This window comes from Maylandia zebra, linkage group LG7 (genome assembly GCF_041146795.1).
Source record: "Maylandia zebra isolate NMK-2024a linkage group LG7, Mzebra_GT3a, whole genome shotgun sequence".
NCBI classification, from domain to species: domain Eukaryota; kingdom Metazoa; phylum Chordata; class Actinopteri; order Cichliformes; family Cichlidae; genus Maylandia; species Maylandia zebra.
In genome coordinates this window covers 34,735,016-34,751,699 of record NC_135173.1, presented here as the reverse complement: position 1 = coordinate 34,751,699, position 16,684 = coordinate 34,735,016, and the positions used below count along the sequence as shown (strand labels likewise).

Here is a 16,684-nt window from a genome sequence, read left to right as displayed (position 1 = left end):
TAAGCTCAGTTTTTAAAACCTTAGGATGTAACTACAGCCCAGCCCATGCAGCAGTATATGAATGACTAACCTCGTATTGTGGATGGATTATCTCAGTTGTTCTCCTGGCTGAAGTTTGGTCCTTTTACAGCATCCTGCCATGCGATTACATTTGTTCCTGACCACCGAGAACACTCACGGTAACTTTTATCGAGTGGAAAAAAAAGTTAGCTTGTTTATATTATGCTAACGTAGCTGTGTCGCTAGCGGTCACGCAGCACATCATTATATACCAGCTAGCCCAACTTCAGTAACCCTACAAACGTTACTGCTGTTTAGTTTTCTGTCTTCATTTATGCTGGAAGTGATAACAGAGCTGTACGTTTTAATTTGTTTCCAAAACCCCGCAGTCAGGACTTGCTATATTGTATTTAGATAGAAGCTAGCGAGCTAACTCCCTGCTAACTTCTAACTCCGTTAAATGTCATAAATTCCGTTTTCATGGATGCCTGGATGTTAAACTCAATTGTTACACCTGGTAGAGCAGAACGCTGATCATTTTATTAAAGATGAAAGACTTTAGACAGTTTTTCAACTCTCAGTAATGCCACAGTGATCGTTTGATATATGGACCTGCAGCGGAGTTTAGACCCAGACACGGCTAGTGACATCAGACTGAACAACCGGATTGGAACAAATGATGTCCTATAGTAACAACATCCTGAAGATACAATTAAAAACTGGTTCAGTCTTATTAAGTGGCTGAACAAAAACAAAATCAGCCAACGTCCAAACCTGGAGAACTATTACTCAGGACCACTTTTTAAAAAACATTACAAGTCTGACTCCTTGGAAGCATTGAGAGGTGGACGAAGACTTTCACACAGTATTTATTTGTTTTCACTGTTATTTCACACCTTTGAGTCTATAAGTATATCAGCGCTGTTGTATATTATAAGCTTATCTGCTGGTTGAGAAGGCCTGAGCCATGTTTTAAATGTTTGTGCTGCTCTCTGCTGGTACAAAATAATAATTACAATTATCAATGGTTTAAGGTTTGATTAATTATTTACATATACACTAGCCCCAAATAAGATAGAATAAATGACACAGATATTCAAAACACAAGATTACAGCTAAGGCTTATTTTGTAATATACTAAAGTGACAAAACTTCATCTCCGAATTGTTACAGGCGTATCTTAGATCAAAAATGAAGATGAAGTCATTATAAAAAATCAAATACAGATGAATTTTGCAATTTCTAGTCAGACTTCCTGTCTTCGCTTGTTCATATTTTGATGAACACAGCCTCATGAGGTTTGAAAAGTGAAGTGACATCACGAAGCCTCGCCCCCCCAGGCTTTTATAATTAGTCACCTACAGTCACAAGCAGCCGTACACACTACAGCTTTCTACAGGGAGCAGAGAGCACAAAGCTACAGCCACAAAAGTGTTTGTGAAGACATACAGCTAAAGGAAAACTATGACGAGGGTCAGTCGTCAAACTCTGATAACATGTAAGTAAACATCAAAACAGGCTCCTTTCTGATTTACCTAGATCTGTTTTTAAGATAAAGGTCTTTAGTAAGTGATTGAAGAGCCATGTGAACTATCATGTTTATTGTTAGTATTTTTTTAGATTATAAGTGCAGAAATTACTCCCTTCAGTAGCTGATCTGTAAATTATTTGAACTGAAGGTTCTTTGGTGAAATCAGCCTTTGCAGTGTTTTTAAAATGCCTCTTTTCACTGGTTCAAATAGCTTGTTAGAAGTGAACTTTCAGTGTAAGAAGGTTAAACTCAGACCTGCTAGAAGTTACACAACACAATGCTTTTTCAGTGTTTGATTTGTTAAGGAAGTAAATGACACATTTCTACCGGTCTAAACTGAGTGATGATGACATGTGGTGCTAAAGCTCTCAGACAGGAAATGTGTTGTTTTTTTTCTTTTTTTGACTCAACACTATTTTGGAACCTTTGGGTTGAATCTTTATCACAAAGTACTGCATCATCACTTTAATGTTTCTTTCTCCCACTGGTGATAAGTAGATAGTTTATTTTCATTAGATTCTCTTTTTTAAATTAAACTTTTAAAATTGTGATCAAACAACTATAATCGAAGGAGGAAAGAAATAATACATTCGTCATACTAGATCCCTGCTCTGACTTCCTTTACGTTGACAGAAACGCTGATGGCAAGACTGTGTCTGTGATGAAATATGTACTACACAGACTGTAAACGTTCAGCCTTTCTGGTCTTTTATTCATGTTAAATTTCAAATCAAAAGATGGGGAGAGCTTTTTTTTTCATGGTTCTGCCAGATAAATTATCATGACTAACCATGACCAACTACATTCTGATTGCACAATGGTAGTGGTCAAAGAGGTATGAAATATACAGTCCCGGTCAAAAGTTTAAGATCATATTTTGCATGGTTGGATCTTAACAAGGTTCCAAGTAGAGCTTCAACATGCAACAAGAAGAAATGGTAGTGAGACAAAACATTTTTTGAGCATGCAATTTATTGAAAATAATGCTTAAACCGAAACAGTCTGTTTTACAGCTGATCAATAGTTTAGGACCACATCCCTTTAAAAGGCCAAATCTGTGCAAATGTGGATTCATTGTCATTTTCTGTCAGGTAGTCACACTGTCATGACGTACTGATGGCAAAGGCAAAAAAACTTTCCCTTTTTGAATGTGGTGTTATTGTTGAACTGCATAAGCAGGGTCTCTCGCAGCGCACAATCCCTGCTGATGTGGGACGCAATAAGAAAGTCATTTGGGACTTCTTAAATGATCCTGAGGGTTATGGAACAAAGTCAAGTGGAAGACCCCAAAAAATTTCACTAGCACTGAGCCAGAGGATCCAACTGGCTGTCTGTCAAGACACTGGACAATCCCCAAACCAAATTAAGGCAGTTACTGGTGCAGACTGCAGCCCCATAACCATCAGACGGCATCGGAGACTGAAGGGCTTCAAAAACAAAAAACGTCTACAAAGGCCTCGTCTCCTTGAACGCCACAGAACCGATCATTTAGACTTTGCAAGAGTGCACCAAACATGGGACAATGAAAGATGGAAGAAAGTTTTATTCTCTTATGAGAAAAATTTAACCTTCATGGCCCTGATGGTTTCCAGTGTTACTGGCAAGACAAGCAGATCCCACCTGAGATGTTTTCTACATGCCACAACAGAGCTTCAGGAGGTGCAGGGGCATCAAACGGCTGCTGGCTATGTCCAAATGTTGCAGAGAGCATTCCTCATGACTGATGGCCCTCATCTGTGCAGTAACGAATGGGGTTTTTCAACAGGACAACGCTACAGTACACAGAACAAGGGACTATATCCAGGAGAATAACATTGCTCTTTTGGACCATCCTGCATGTTCCCCTGATCTAAATCCAATTGAGAACCTTTGGGGATAACAGGGTTTTTTTTAGGTGTGGTCCTAAACTTTTGATCAGCTGTAAAACGGACTGTTTTGGTTTAAGCGTTGTATTCAATAAATTGCATGCTCAGAAAAATATTTTGTCTCACTCCCATTTCTTCTTCTTGCATGTTGAAGCTCTATATGGAACCTTGTTGAGATCCAACCATGCAAAGTATGATTTTGTGCCATTTTTCAAGTGGTCTTAAACTTTTGATGGGGACTGTATATATAAAAGCTGGAGTTGTGCAAAATTAATTGACTTCAATCCGACTAAGCAAGTGCGATACTGTTCATACCTAAGTGACATTAGAACTACCTTAAATTTAAAAAAGTGCAGTCTGACAGTTTTGCGATCAGTTTTAGCCTACAGGACATTAGAAAGAATGTAAGGTCTTCCCCCTTTAGTTTCAGACCTGGAGGCCTAAATTCATCTTTTATATGTAGTTAATGGGTTTATTATATAATTAACATAGTTTAGTGCATGCAAACTCACCGTCTTTAGTCCTTGAAAACAGCTCAGTGTTGTATTTGCCAAAACACCCAAACTGTTTCACAAAAAAGATCAATACTTTCAGTAATAGATGCTTTCAACTTCTCTCTAATTTTCCAAGAGGTCACCAAAGATGAAGCTACACATTTGATTTGTCACTGATGTTACACCAGATCCCCTTCCTGATGCAACCCTACTATATAGCCAGGGTTGGGACCAGTACTGTTAGTATGAGCCTGTAAACAAATAAAAACAGCTTCCAAAATGTACCTTTAATTGGCACGAGTTCAATAAACTCCAAATAAAGCTGCACACTATATTTTTTTAACTAAATATCAGTCAGAGAAGTAAATAAAATCAATAACCTATAAAACTATATACAACCTAAATCAGATTGCATGAATTCCAAAAGCAGAAGACTTTCCAGGAAGCACACATGTTGCAAATTTAAATGTTAGAGATCCTGCAACTGGCGTTTGGGCTGTGTAGGGGTCTCTCTCTTCCGGAAGATGATTGAATAAAAAGAAATATAAATGTTTTAACACACTATGGGTCAGTTTTCTCTGTTCCATCACGGGGACACAAGAATCGGGGTTAATACTACCTAACTCTAATTTCTATTTGGAAATTCATTTAACACCAAGAACTTTCAGTGTGACACTCTACTTATCAGCTAAAACATTCTCAATCCTACCTGGTACATATGGAAGGGGTCCACGTTACTATCGATTTCTAAAGCTCCGAAATACTAGTTTACCATCATTTTAAGAGAGAAAAGAAAGGACAGGAAAATTCCAAAGTCTACATTCGAAAGCAGGAGGAATGTCATATATCACATTCTCACCACCTTACAAAAATCTCCTGTCTTGAATTGCAGGTCTGCTGTTATTCTGTGCAGTAACAAAACAGATAGTAACCTCCACAGCACCACCTTCAACTTCTGCAAGCCTTAACGAGACATCAACAGCAGGTGTCACTGAAAACACCAGCACCACTGACCTCACCCAAAGCACCAACACAGCCACTACTCCCACAAGCACCACCACCCAAACAAACAGCACCACTGACATCGCCCAAAACACCAGCACAGCCATTACTCCCACAAGCGCCACCCAAACAAACAGCACCACTGACATCGCCCAAAACACCAGCACAGCCATTACTCCCACAAGCGCCACCCAAACAAACAGCACCACTGACATCGCCCAAAACACCAGCACAGCCATTACTCCCACAAGCGCCACCCAAACAAACAGCACCACTGACATCGCTCAAAGCACCAGCACAGCCATTACTCCCACGAGCGCCACCCAAACAAACAGCACCACTGACATCGCCCAAAACACCAGCACAGCCATTACTCCCACGAGCGCCACCCAAACATACAGCACCACCGACATCGCCCAAACCACCAACACAACAATCACCTTAAGCACTTTAAATGCAAGTATTCAAACAATCCGAGAAACTACTACCACTCCTGGATTCACCACCCCTCCAAGATCCACCACGAAGGGTACCACTGTGGGGCAAGATGAACACAAGCCCAAAGGTCTAAGCTCAGGTATGGAGTATTGCTCAGATATAGTTATCCTTTCTGTTTCATGCATTTCCTTTCCTTTCCTGATCGATCCCACAACAATTCTGCTACATGACAGTAAGTTGGAAACCAGTGTATCTTCACTGACAAGAGGACATCAAGACTGAAAAATGTCATCTAACATCAAAAGCCTGAATGCAAAAATGGTATCAATAACCAGAGCTTGACTAGACAGTATCATGTAGATTTTTATCATAGTTTAGCATAGAAGCATTACATTATTACTAATTAGTTATAAATAGAAATCTGATCTAAAAAAAAATGTATAGTTTATCCTCTTGGCACCATGAAAGCTGACAAACTGCCAGTTAGTTGAGTCGAGTTACTGTTGCCTTCCTTTTCACTTGATGATTTCTTCTGACCTCTGGGATTAACAAGGTATTTTCACCTAGAGTTACTGCTCACTGGGCCATTTTTGGACCATTCTCTGTAAACCTTTGAACAGATGGTTGTGTGGGAAAATCCCAACAGATCAGCAGTTTCTGAGATTCTCAGATCAGCCCATCTGCCACCAACAACCATGCTACATTCAAATCACTAAAATCCTCTTTCTTCACCCTGCTTATGCTCAGTTTGAACTTCTGCATGTCGTCTTGACCATGTCTACATATTGAAATGCATTGAGCTCCCATCATATGATAGATTAGATGATTTGTGTTAGTGAGCAGTTGAACAGGTCTACCTAATAAGTGCCCAGTGTTAAAAATGGTATACCCAAACTCATAACTCCTAAAATGTCAAACTCAGTAGGATTAAAGGTAACACTTTATAAAAATGACCCAAGAGCAAGGCCTCAATGCTCATATAATTAAATGGAATTTCAATGTATTGTGTTTAAAATTATGTAATTATATTTAACTAAAAATACAGGTAGCTACACTCAAATAAGGGGGAAAGCAAGGAAAAATTATAATGTAATTTAAAAAAATGGATAACAGAATATATATTGTGCACATAAAATAATGAATATTAAATAAAGATGTTTAAAAAATAAGCATAAAAAATGGAAAGATTAAGGCCTGCACCCCTCCAAAAATACAGCAAAGGATGACAGATGGAAAATATTATTTGTTTCCTTAAAATTTCCTCCAAAATACCATAAACATAGCATTTAAAACTACTTACAATGTAATTTATGTCTCCTTTCCAGTAAAATACATGAAATTATGCACTTAAAATTACTTACACACCTCTGAAATTTACTTATAGTGTAGGGTTTTTGTTTGTTTGTTTCTTGCAAAACTTGTTCTTATTCAAGTGTCTCCAAGTAGCTGGTAATTAATCAGACATATCACGTAAAGTAAAGTAAGGAAGTATACTCAATGTTTATCATATATAATTTATTACTTCTTCTTCTTTTTTTGATAACACTAACCTGTAGTTTGGATGCTACAACATTTACCTGAGACACTGCCACATATTTGATCAGATAGTACCACATTACACTGCACCAAAACTTGTTACCCAAGTACCTGCCCTTTCTAGACAACTCTGTGTTTATTGCAGATGCTCTGTCAAGACACCCACTGTGTGTTCCCTTGAAATGATAAATTATTTTCTTATCTTTATTGTACTCCTTCAGATATCTCTAGTATGCAAGTCACTCATTAACTTTTGGCTTTAATCAAAGAATAGTTACAGTATACTGCCAGTAAAGGGCACGTACTCTAACAAAATGACTGGTGTCTGACCTGAATCTGATGTAAACCAGCTGTCTGTCTATAACACCCGAATGTAAATATCAGCGAATGTGTTGAACATAGGATTTACAAACACAGTGGCACAGGTACTCATAGTTCTTTTGTTAAATGAGCAAAGTGAAAGCATGCAATACTCATGCACTACCCCAGCCCTTCTGTTGCCTGTCTGTGACTGACCTCTTTTCAGCGTGGTTTAGTCTGTGGTTAATATGTGAACAGTTTCCTTTCACGCTTCCTTGTTTACTTCATAGTAAAGTCCTTACCAGCTAAATAAATGCTAGTTCTTTCTCTGCTTATTCACTAAGTGTACAATATCCAGTCATTATCATCACTTTCAGATCACATTATAAGGTATACTAAAACATTCTTTACGTTACTTCATGGGCATTTGGACCATCTAATCTCATTAAAGCCAAAATAACTTTAAGAGATTTATAGCAAAGAAGAATAGTTTTCCACAAATGGGAACCTACTGCTTATTTCCCGTTATCATTGGCTAGTGCACCTGATAATGTATGTCATTTCATGTCATTCCCTTTGGTTCATTTCATATGAATCATCTGGTTACTTAAAAAGGCCCAGAAAGTATGGTGATCATTTATGAGCAGTTACACATTTTTCAACACCAATAACACCTAAACTAAAAGTTTGTATTTAAAAAATAAATAAATAAAAATTTGCAGGTCATGATCAGTTCCAAATGGTGATTTGTGTTGTCAAAGAATCTTCACTGCTCAGTTACAGTCCATTCTTTGGAAAATAACAGAATGCATTTTCAGTGTCTATTTCCAAAGCGTGCCACCTATCAAAGGTTTAAAGACTCAGTTCAAAGATCAGACAGCTTTCTGATAAACTGAGGCACATAGTCAGCAATAAGCAGGTCATTTAATGTTGAAATTAAGGCTAGTAAGAGTATTAAGAGCAGCCTTGTTTATCAAGGAAGTGTTTATTGATTATCGCTGAATATTTTTCTAGGCTGTGCCGCCAACAAATAGAAACATAAGATCCTTGAGGTGGGCTGATTTCATCCAGTTTCTCACATGGAGATTACTTATCAAAACTAAAGCTCAAAGATCAGTCACTTTAGACATTGGGAATTATCTTAAGAATTATCTTAAGTTCATAGTACACTGTGCCACAAAATGGCCACCACCTCTCGAGACTTTTAGCTTATCTCTGCATAGTCAGTACAGTCGGCTGAGGCCACTGACATACTTAAACATCAGGTGTGTTCAGTTGATGGGAAAAACACATTTTATGAATCCCAAATGAAGAATCATTCAATAAAGTTTTCAATACACTTTAGACTGATTGATTTTAGCTTGTTGGCGGTGTGGCTCTTTGGTTAGTGCTTTCCTGATACATCAGTCGATTGAGTTCGGGTTGATTTCAACTGTAATTTACAGAGTCCTTTAACCTTTTGTTGATTGCTATTTTTAAAACAGCTGCCCAGTTGTTTAGTTTATGACCAAACACATGCACAAAAAGCCTATATATTTAGGCTGTATTCACATTAAGTAATTTATACTTAGCTGAAGAATCTGAACAGTAAACATAACTCTGACCACCAGTTTTTTCAAATTTAGTGTGATTACTGCATATTATGTGTGCGCACGGTTAACCCTACTTTGTCCTGGCCCATTGAAAAGGTCAGACCAGGCAGGGTTTGGTTTGACTTAAGAACAGTGCACATGTAGTGTGATTGCTAACCACTCCATTGAACTCTTTCAAACCAATATAAAAAGTAAACTAATAAACTGGAGTGAACTAAAGAAGGAAATCACAATCTAGTTACTAGGAACCATAAAGCAGAAGGGGAAAAAAAGAACATTTACAACTTTGAGTTTACAAGCAAACCATGATACACAAGGACGCACACAGCAAATGGGGACGATGCGACAATAAGAAGAGGAAGACTGAGGATAACGAGTGGATGGGAAACAGGGGGAAACACACCTAGAACTAACCAGTTAGCAAATGTACAAGTAGAAGTACAACTACTACATCTAAAAATACTCCAGTAATAGTTGAAGTACTGATCTAACTTATTTCTCAGGTAAAAGTAAAAAAGTACAGGCTCTGGAATTTACTCCAAGCAAGAAAGTAAAAAGCGTTTTTTATTTTTATTTTTGTGCAATGCTAACTGAACCTTCAGCTAGATTTAACATAATGAATAAATAATATCAGTAGATGAGAAAACAAAATTTAGTCTAACTTTTTAAAATTCTAACTATACTCAATTTGAATCTAAAGAAAAAGAAGGAAAAAAAAATCTATATATTCTGTTGCCTACATTGTAGAGGGTGACTTTGCCTCTAAACAGGCAAATGTGTATAATCAGGGGTTTAATTGGGTCACACACTGTTCTTTACTTTAAACCCATCACAGTAGAGCAAACTAACCGGTATATCCTCCACTAACCTGCAGAGAATTTTCATGCAGCCTTTAAATAACAGTTAGTCTACTTCAGTTTAATTTAAAAGCATGTTTTACAAAATAAAATAAAAAACAACCAAAAACCATAATGTCACATGTACTGATTTAAAAACATGAGGACTTATGAAACTGACCTTTGTGGATTACAGTGTTGGACCCAAATCCGCCACAAACTTCACAAAGGAACACACACTAAAGTACACATGCACTTCAACAAAGGGAAGACAGGACTATTTATACACAGAATTGACTGGGAGTGACAAACAGGTGAGGAAAGAGATACAGGTGACAAAAAGTGAATGCACATCAGGGAAGGGCCGACAGGAAGAAAAACTAACACAGAACATTAAAGAAACTAACCTTCAAAGTAAAACAGGAAATGACGGAAAGAGACGAACAAAAAAGAATTTCAAGGAAACACAAATGGGTTGAGGCTTAAGGACAGAGTGAGACAGATGGAGGCACAACTAGAAACAGGAGTCAGGAGTGTACTAAGATAATAAAATAAGAAACACAAAATAGAAAAAACAAACAAACAGTTAAACACCATTAAAAAAAGAAAAAAAGAGACTCAATAACAAGAATGATCAAAACAGGAAATGACAAACCCAAGTGAAACCAAACAGGAAACAATAAAAACCTGAAGGCAAGTCAAACTCCTGGACTCAAACCACAGACTATAAGAGGAACCCTTAGACTTATTGTCTATTTCTTTGTTCTTTTCTCCAGGAAGTATTGCAGCCATCGTTTCTTTATTCATTGTATTGGTTCTCGTTGTGTTGGGAGGGCTCTACTACTACAAGATCAGGTGAGTCAACTTGTGTTATAGAAGCTGAATGCTCATAGTTCATAGCCAAATTTGATTGTACCAGTCAGATGATTTCATTTCTCCAAGCAGCCCCCATATGTGTCACCAAAAGGATAGTTCCCAGGGGATTGATCCTTTGTCAGTCGTGCTCTAAAATTATTTTTTTTTCCATTGATGGTATAAAAGATGGCTTCCAGATCTAAATAGTAAAGCTAACCTAGAAGTGTGTCTGTGGTTGAGAAATGAACTCAGTCATTAGATTCAGGTCACATTAAGTAGCAAAATAACTGCCCTTAGAAATTTCTGATCACTGTAAGAGTGAGAAAGGTCAACCCCTCACTGAAGTGTTTGGAACACTGCTTCTCTCACTCCGTTTCGTCTTTGTATTTTCTGTTTCAGACGGACAAACTACGGCCGTCTCCTGGACAGCCAAGATTACGGCATGACAGGAAACTTCAACAACCCAATGTATGACCCCTATGATGCTTGACCTCTGATCCCAGAGAAATCCAAAGTCCTGCAGGCAGAGCCAGTCTGATCAGAATGTGCTAACAGTATGTGAATGATGACTTCACGATGGTCAGATTTTTCAAGTGTTAGCTAGACATCGAGCCAGTCACGCCACTGCTCGAATGCACTGAATTTCTCGAACTGCTATTGTATTTCCAATGTGACAAAAAAGTATTTATTTCAAATAATAGCAGCTACTAGCATTTTCTCAGGTACCTTTTCAAAGAGCTTTAGCTTCATGAACTCTCATATATGATCACATTTCTAAGAGTGGAAAGTCACAGGTTATCTAGTGTGTTTGTACAGGTGTTATGACTTTTCTCAGTGAAGATCAGCTCCAGTGTAACATTACAAGAGACACTGAAAAAACACGGACGGTAGCAAATAATAAAGAGCCAGCAGAGAAACCTTTCCAATGTGCCAATGAAGTGATGAGAAAAGCTTTTGATCATTATACAATTTTCATAATAATTTTGATTTATAGAAAAGTGAGATATATCGCAAATCTAAGATGGAGACACGTTTTAACAACTCCAGGTGTCCATGTTAAGTGAAGTAAATATAGTCATTTAGATAAAATGTTTTAGCTTTATTAGTTTTTCTTATTGTGTGTGTAAAAGTGTCAAACTGAATGATGTAAAGGAAGAGAGTGACCAGCCTTTGAAAGGAGGGTACAAGGTTTAATTCTTTAATTGTATTCAAAAAGCTAAAAGATGCATTTTTTGTATTAAACATCTTGTGTGCCCTCAGTAAAACACATAATAAGGTGTTACCTCTCTCTCAAACCTGATCAGCTGCATCTGCCATATTTGAGTGACATTTTAATTACTAGATTCTGTGTTGAGATGTGGTTTGTTTTCATATTTCTGGGATATTTCTGTCGTCAGCCAGGCTGCTGTTTTGACTGTTTGTATATTTTAATGAGCTCGATAGATGTGTGTTTGTGAATAAATTGGTGAATAAAGGTGATTAAAGTCAGTGTTATCACCATTATGGCAACAGCAATCTGAGTGATGTTGTGGAAAATGTAGAAGCTAAACCCAGCGCACTTTAATGCTTCAGACTTTTCAGCTGTGGAGTATACAGAAGAAGTACTGCAGCTATCTAAACACAAAAGCATGATGGCAGTAATTATCTGAAACCAATAAAATGGCACGACAACACAGCATGTGTAGCACACGCACACAAATGCTGACATTCGGTGTGATGTCTTCATCTCTTTGCCCAGCAGACTGCAGAGCATTTATTAGTGGAAGCTTTAATAATAGTCCTGCCATCACTGCCATCCCATCCAAACTGCTTCCATGCTTCCTCTTTCTCTCATGGTTTCCCATGAAATCCTCCTCCCACACCCACACACAGCTTGTCTGTGTCATTTCGTTAGTCCATCTTCTTCTTTAATAATTTCCACAGAAGCTCTGAAAAGGTCAAATTCTGTCCATTATAAATGTTTATTTCTGCTGTAAATCTAGTTATTTTAAGAGAGGAGTCTGTGGGGATTGATTCAAATGGCCACTAAAGGAAGTGCAGTTTTGGGCATCACAGCACTGACCGCATTTTTTAGCCCCAGAGATTGCCTCTTCGCTCAAAATAGAGTACTTGCGACTATTCTGTTTCCTTTGCTACATGACACCCATTTTCCCGAAATGCTGTACAGGGCTGTCTAGAGGAAAGACTGGAGGAAATCTGGTGGAAAGAAGGCCTGTGATTCACAAATTCGAGTAATGGAGCATTTTGCAGGGAAATCATTCCGATTTTACTTTAAACAATTCTAATCTAAAGCTGCAAAGTTACAAGTAGTTGCAGATGAAGGAATATTTCTTCCCAACCCAATAAATAAAGCAACATAAAATGGAATTCTTGAGTACATGAAGTATTTTTTTAACGTTTTTTCTTTAAATGTGAAACTAATAATAGAACAGGACGAGAGAAGGGAAAACAGTGTATGCAAAATAAACAAAAGACAGGTTAGTTGAATGTGTGTGATGTGTGATTTGTAACTGGATTGGCTACATATGTGTGTGATAAAGAAAAATGAATTCAAATGAATAATAATTTTAACTTTAATCATCATTATTATTATCATCCTCCTCCATTGTTGTGATCATAACAACACCAACCTGATCATGTGTGTATTATCATATAAATGGATATTTATATTTTGAAGTGATATATTTATGTATGAGGTTCTAGAAAGTATATGAAAGTAAAGCTTATATAGATATTTTATATTGTAAAGATAGAGGAAAAAGAAAAAACTGAAGTACAGCATTTGAAATGTATTTTATTATACCACCTCTCTGTCATCATTGCCGGGCAGCAGCAGTAATAATAGAGGGAGCAGAGTCCTGTGCTGCACTGTTATTATCAGGCTCTAAATACTCCAGGCAGTGTGTATATGTGTGTGTCCTTTATAATTACCATTATTTACATTAGAAATCAGAAACATCTGGATAAGAAGTAAGAACTACAACGACTTAAACTTACCATTTGAATATGAGCCACAGCGTATCACTCACACTAATCATTCAGACATGTAATTTGAGCAGTTCAGTGTCAGTACACAGCAAATACTGAGCTGTTGATTTGTCCTGGATATTAAGATGGTTTAGGTTCATTTACCGCCTTCATCAAACATAGAAAGTGCCAGGCTCTGACAACAGGAAGTAACCCTTTGCTCTCTCACGCTTCATTGCAACAGTTTGGAAACCACAGGCTGATAAACTGCAAAATGAACAATAACAGGGAGGCTATGGATGAAACAGAGATTACGTCTTTCCTTCCTATTAAATTCTGCATTACAAAGTTTGACAAATAAGAATTAAATGGGCGAAATTTAAAGATCGGAATTTAAAAAATCCTGTAACAATATTGAGCTTTGAATAGAAAAACCTGTTTATTATTTCTGACATACTTGAGTCCTTAAAAGAACCAAATCCAGAATGAAAAGCATGAGGAACATGAACCTGCAGGCATCATTTTTGAGAAAAACAGTACATTTTAACTTCAAAACCACCAAAAAGCTGCATTCGCCCACTCACTCATAAGAGATGCGCTAACAACTAAGAACAGAAAACCACGGTTTGAACTTTAGTTTCATTTAAGAGGAAAAACAGGAGGAGGTTTCATTTTCGACCTAACTGGAGCACTTTTGCCCACTGAAGCTTCACTGCATCTGGTTTCAGCAGTTTTAACTTCAGGACCATGAGCTCAGTTTGGTGTCTGAAAAACAGGTGGGTGTATAAAAATGTGTTTCATTCATATAAACTAAACTGTGGTGATGCTAGAAAAGGAGCAAATCGTGCAAAGTTTTAACTTTGTATGATTTTAAGATTCTCTGTGTAAAGCTGACTTTGCTGAATGGAAGTAACCGTATTATCACGTTTCGTCTCCATATAATCTTTTAACACAAGATATACTCAAATGTAGTGCGCAAGTTATCTTTTGCATGGAATGTCCTGACTATAATATGTGGCCATGAGTGCACATGTGCCCTATAGTTGTTTGACCCCATTTGCAAAGGCAAATGAAAACCTCACAAAGACAACCTGTTTGTGTGTAAATCAGTTTATTTCAGTTATCCAGGACAAACTAGAGCCAGACAATGATTAACACCCAGGTTTAACCTACAACATTTGGTTAACTGTCGACATTTAAAAAAGCAGAAGTGGAAAATACCTTTGGGGATTTTTCTAGTCTGGCTTTGGTTTGATGTTAAAAGTTCATATGTTTTGACTAAACTCCATTTACAAAGCTATGCAGCGAATCTGTGTTTTTCTATGAAAACCGATTTTATTGCCCCTTAAATTGTTAGTGTTTTCATAAAAAAAATCACTTGAGAAAAGAAAAGAAAACATAATCATTTCTTTTTTCATAGTATTGTCACGTACCACCGTAGGAATGTTTTGGACTTTGAACTTTGTTTCATTTAAGAGGAAAAACAGGAGGAGCTTTCATTTTTGACCAAACTGGGACACTTTTGCCCACTGATGCGTCACGGCATCTGGTTTCAATAGTTTTAACTTCCAACTTCCAAAGTGCAGGAGGAGACAGGATGTGAAAGCACTTTAACTTGAAGTACTGGCAACTTACAGAGAGGACAAAAATAAGCACAGAGCCTGGTCAGAGCAGAGCAAGGAATCGTAAAGCTGAGGGTTACACAGCAATGAATACAGACAAACAAAGGGTTTAGAAGAAGTCAAAATATTCAACACAAAGCACTGGGGCAAAGCCCAGGACCATGACAGAATTACTAGAAATATCAAATAAAACACAACCAGAAGGTCTCTAACTCAAATAATATCAATATCATCTTTATTTGTAAAGTACTTAAAAAAATCACTCCTACTAGGCTGTACATAAAACTATACACATAATCAATAAAAACAGTAAAAAAAAAACCACCCCAAAAATAGCCCATAATTAAAAAGATTAGTTTTAAAACTGGACAATGTAAGTGACTGTCGAACGTGCAAACTGAGAATGCTCTGTGCCCTCTGAATTTCAGCTTATAAAGCCTGCAAAATACACATTTATCCAGTTGAATAACTAAGTTAATGTAAACAATTTTGTTTTTAACTACTATATTCACTTAATATTGTTTTTAACTACTATATTCACTTAATAGAGGTGGTTTGTTCCACCCCCTCACAGGACAACAGTGTGTAACACAGAACTGTTTGACCTCAAAGTAATGTAAGTAAAATTCTCTGAACGTCCAACACCGTACGAAGCAGGCAGCTGAATATCAAAATACACAACATGTTGTATATGTATATGTTCCAAAATAACATGCCAAACTAATCAGCAGTTGAATGAGTCTTCTAAACTCCCACATGGTGGCACTTGAAGGAACACTGCAGTATTATGCAAGTTGGGATGGAAATTATGCACGGGCATAAATCATGCTATTTTATGCAGAAAAGGAAATAGAAACAAAAAACTGTCAGAGATTTGCACAATATGCTAACAAAAGCAAATGTAAGAAATAATTCGAATGGACATTGGAAAATGACCAAATACTTTATTTATTTATGTAGTTTTATCTTATTTCAGTACCTTTTTTTTTACTTCAGCTCGTTTCACTTAATGTGAATAAGGGTGTTCAATAAGGAGAGATCATTAAAAGGAATTGAGCACGATTTATTGATATACAGGACTCTTTGGAGATTAGACCCCAATCGCGCATCACAGTCCCAGCAGTGACAGGGATTAGGGCAGGATCCCCTTGGAGACATCTAGACGCTGGTGGTGGAGAAGAAGATGGAGGCTTGAATGGAGCCTGAGTAAAAAGGAAGAGGCGGAGATGGGGGAGAGGTGGGTTGCACAAGGGAGAATGACAGATGAGCGGTGAGATTTTGAGTACGCAGAGTTGAGGTTGATTGGCCTGAAGAAGGTGGGCAGAAAGATGATTGGACTAGAGCAGTGATGTCAGCAATAAGCTTGACTGCGTGGGAAAGTGAAAGTGAAGTAAAACTTAGATTAGCCACTAAAGAACTGTGGAGCAGAGAGATGTGTGACTGCTGATCTTCCTCAATGAACTTATACATAAGCTTCATTATTGGTACATTTATAGTGCTGCATTTTGTCCAAATTGGAACCCAGAAATTCAACAATACACTAGAAGGATATTGTAATAAAACAATATATATATTAAAAAAAAAACCTTTCCCTGCACAGTAGACAGTAGACTAATAAAGGTCATCTTATCTTATCTTATAAAATA

The 16,684-nt window shown here is 37.3% G+C and overlaps 1 protein-coding gene across 1 annotated transcript; it reads left to right on the top strand.

The window, feature by feature from the left end:
* Positions 1-1,378: 1,378 nt before the first annotated feature.
* parm1 (prostate androgen-regulated mucin-like protein 1) lies at positions 1,379-12,924 on the top strand. The gene is made up of 4 exons (XM_076886286.1): positions 1,379-1,498; positions 4,783-5,469; positions 10,371-10,449; positions 10,849-12,924. Exons 1-4 carry the CDS (start codon positions 1,465-1,467, stop codon positions 10,937-10,939), a joined length of 891 nt encoding a protein of 296 aa, XP_076742401.1. The 5' UTR covers positions 1,379-1,464; the 3' UTR covers positions 10,940-12,924.
* The last annotated feature ends 3,760 nt before the right edge of the window (positions 12,925-16,684 follow it).

What these genes read in the sequence shown, in the direction of transcription:
- parm1 (XM_076886286.1), top strand. Translation starts at nt 1,465, where the DNA reads ATGACGAGGGTCAGTCGTCAAACTCTGATAACAT. An exon ending in TCGTCAAACTCTGATAACAT is followed by an intron (nt 1,499 to 4,782) that starts GTAAGTAAACAT and finishes CTTGAATTGCAG; the next exon opens with GTCTGCTGTTATTCTGTGCA. An exon ending in CTCTACTACTACAAGATCAG is followed by an intron (nt 10,450 to 10,848) that starts GTGAGTCAACTT and finishes TTTCTGTTTCAG; the next exon opens with ACGGACAAACTACGGCCGTC.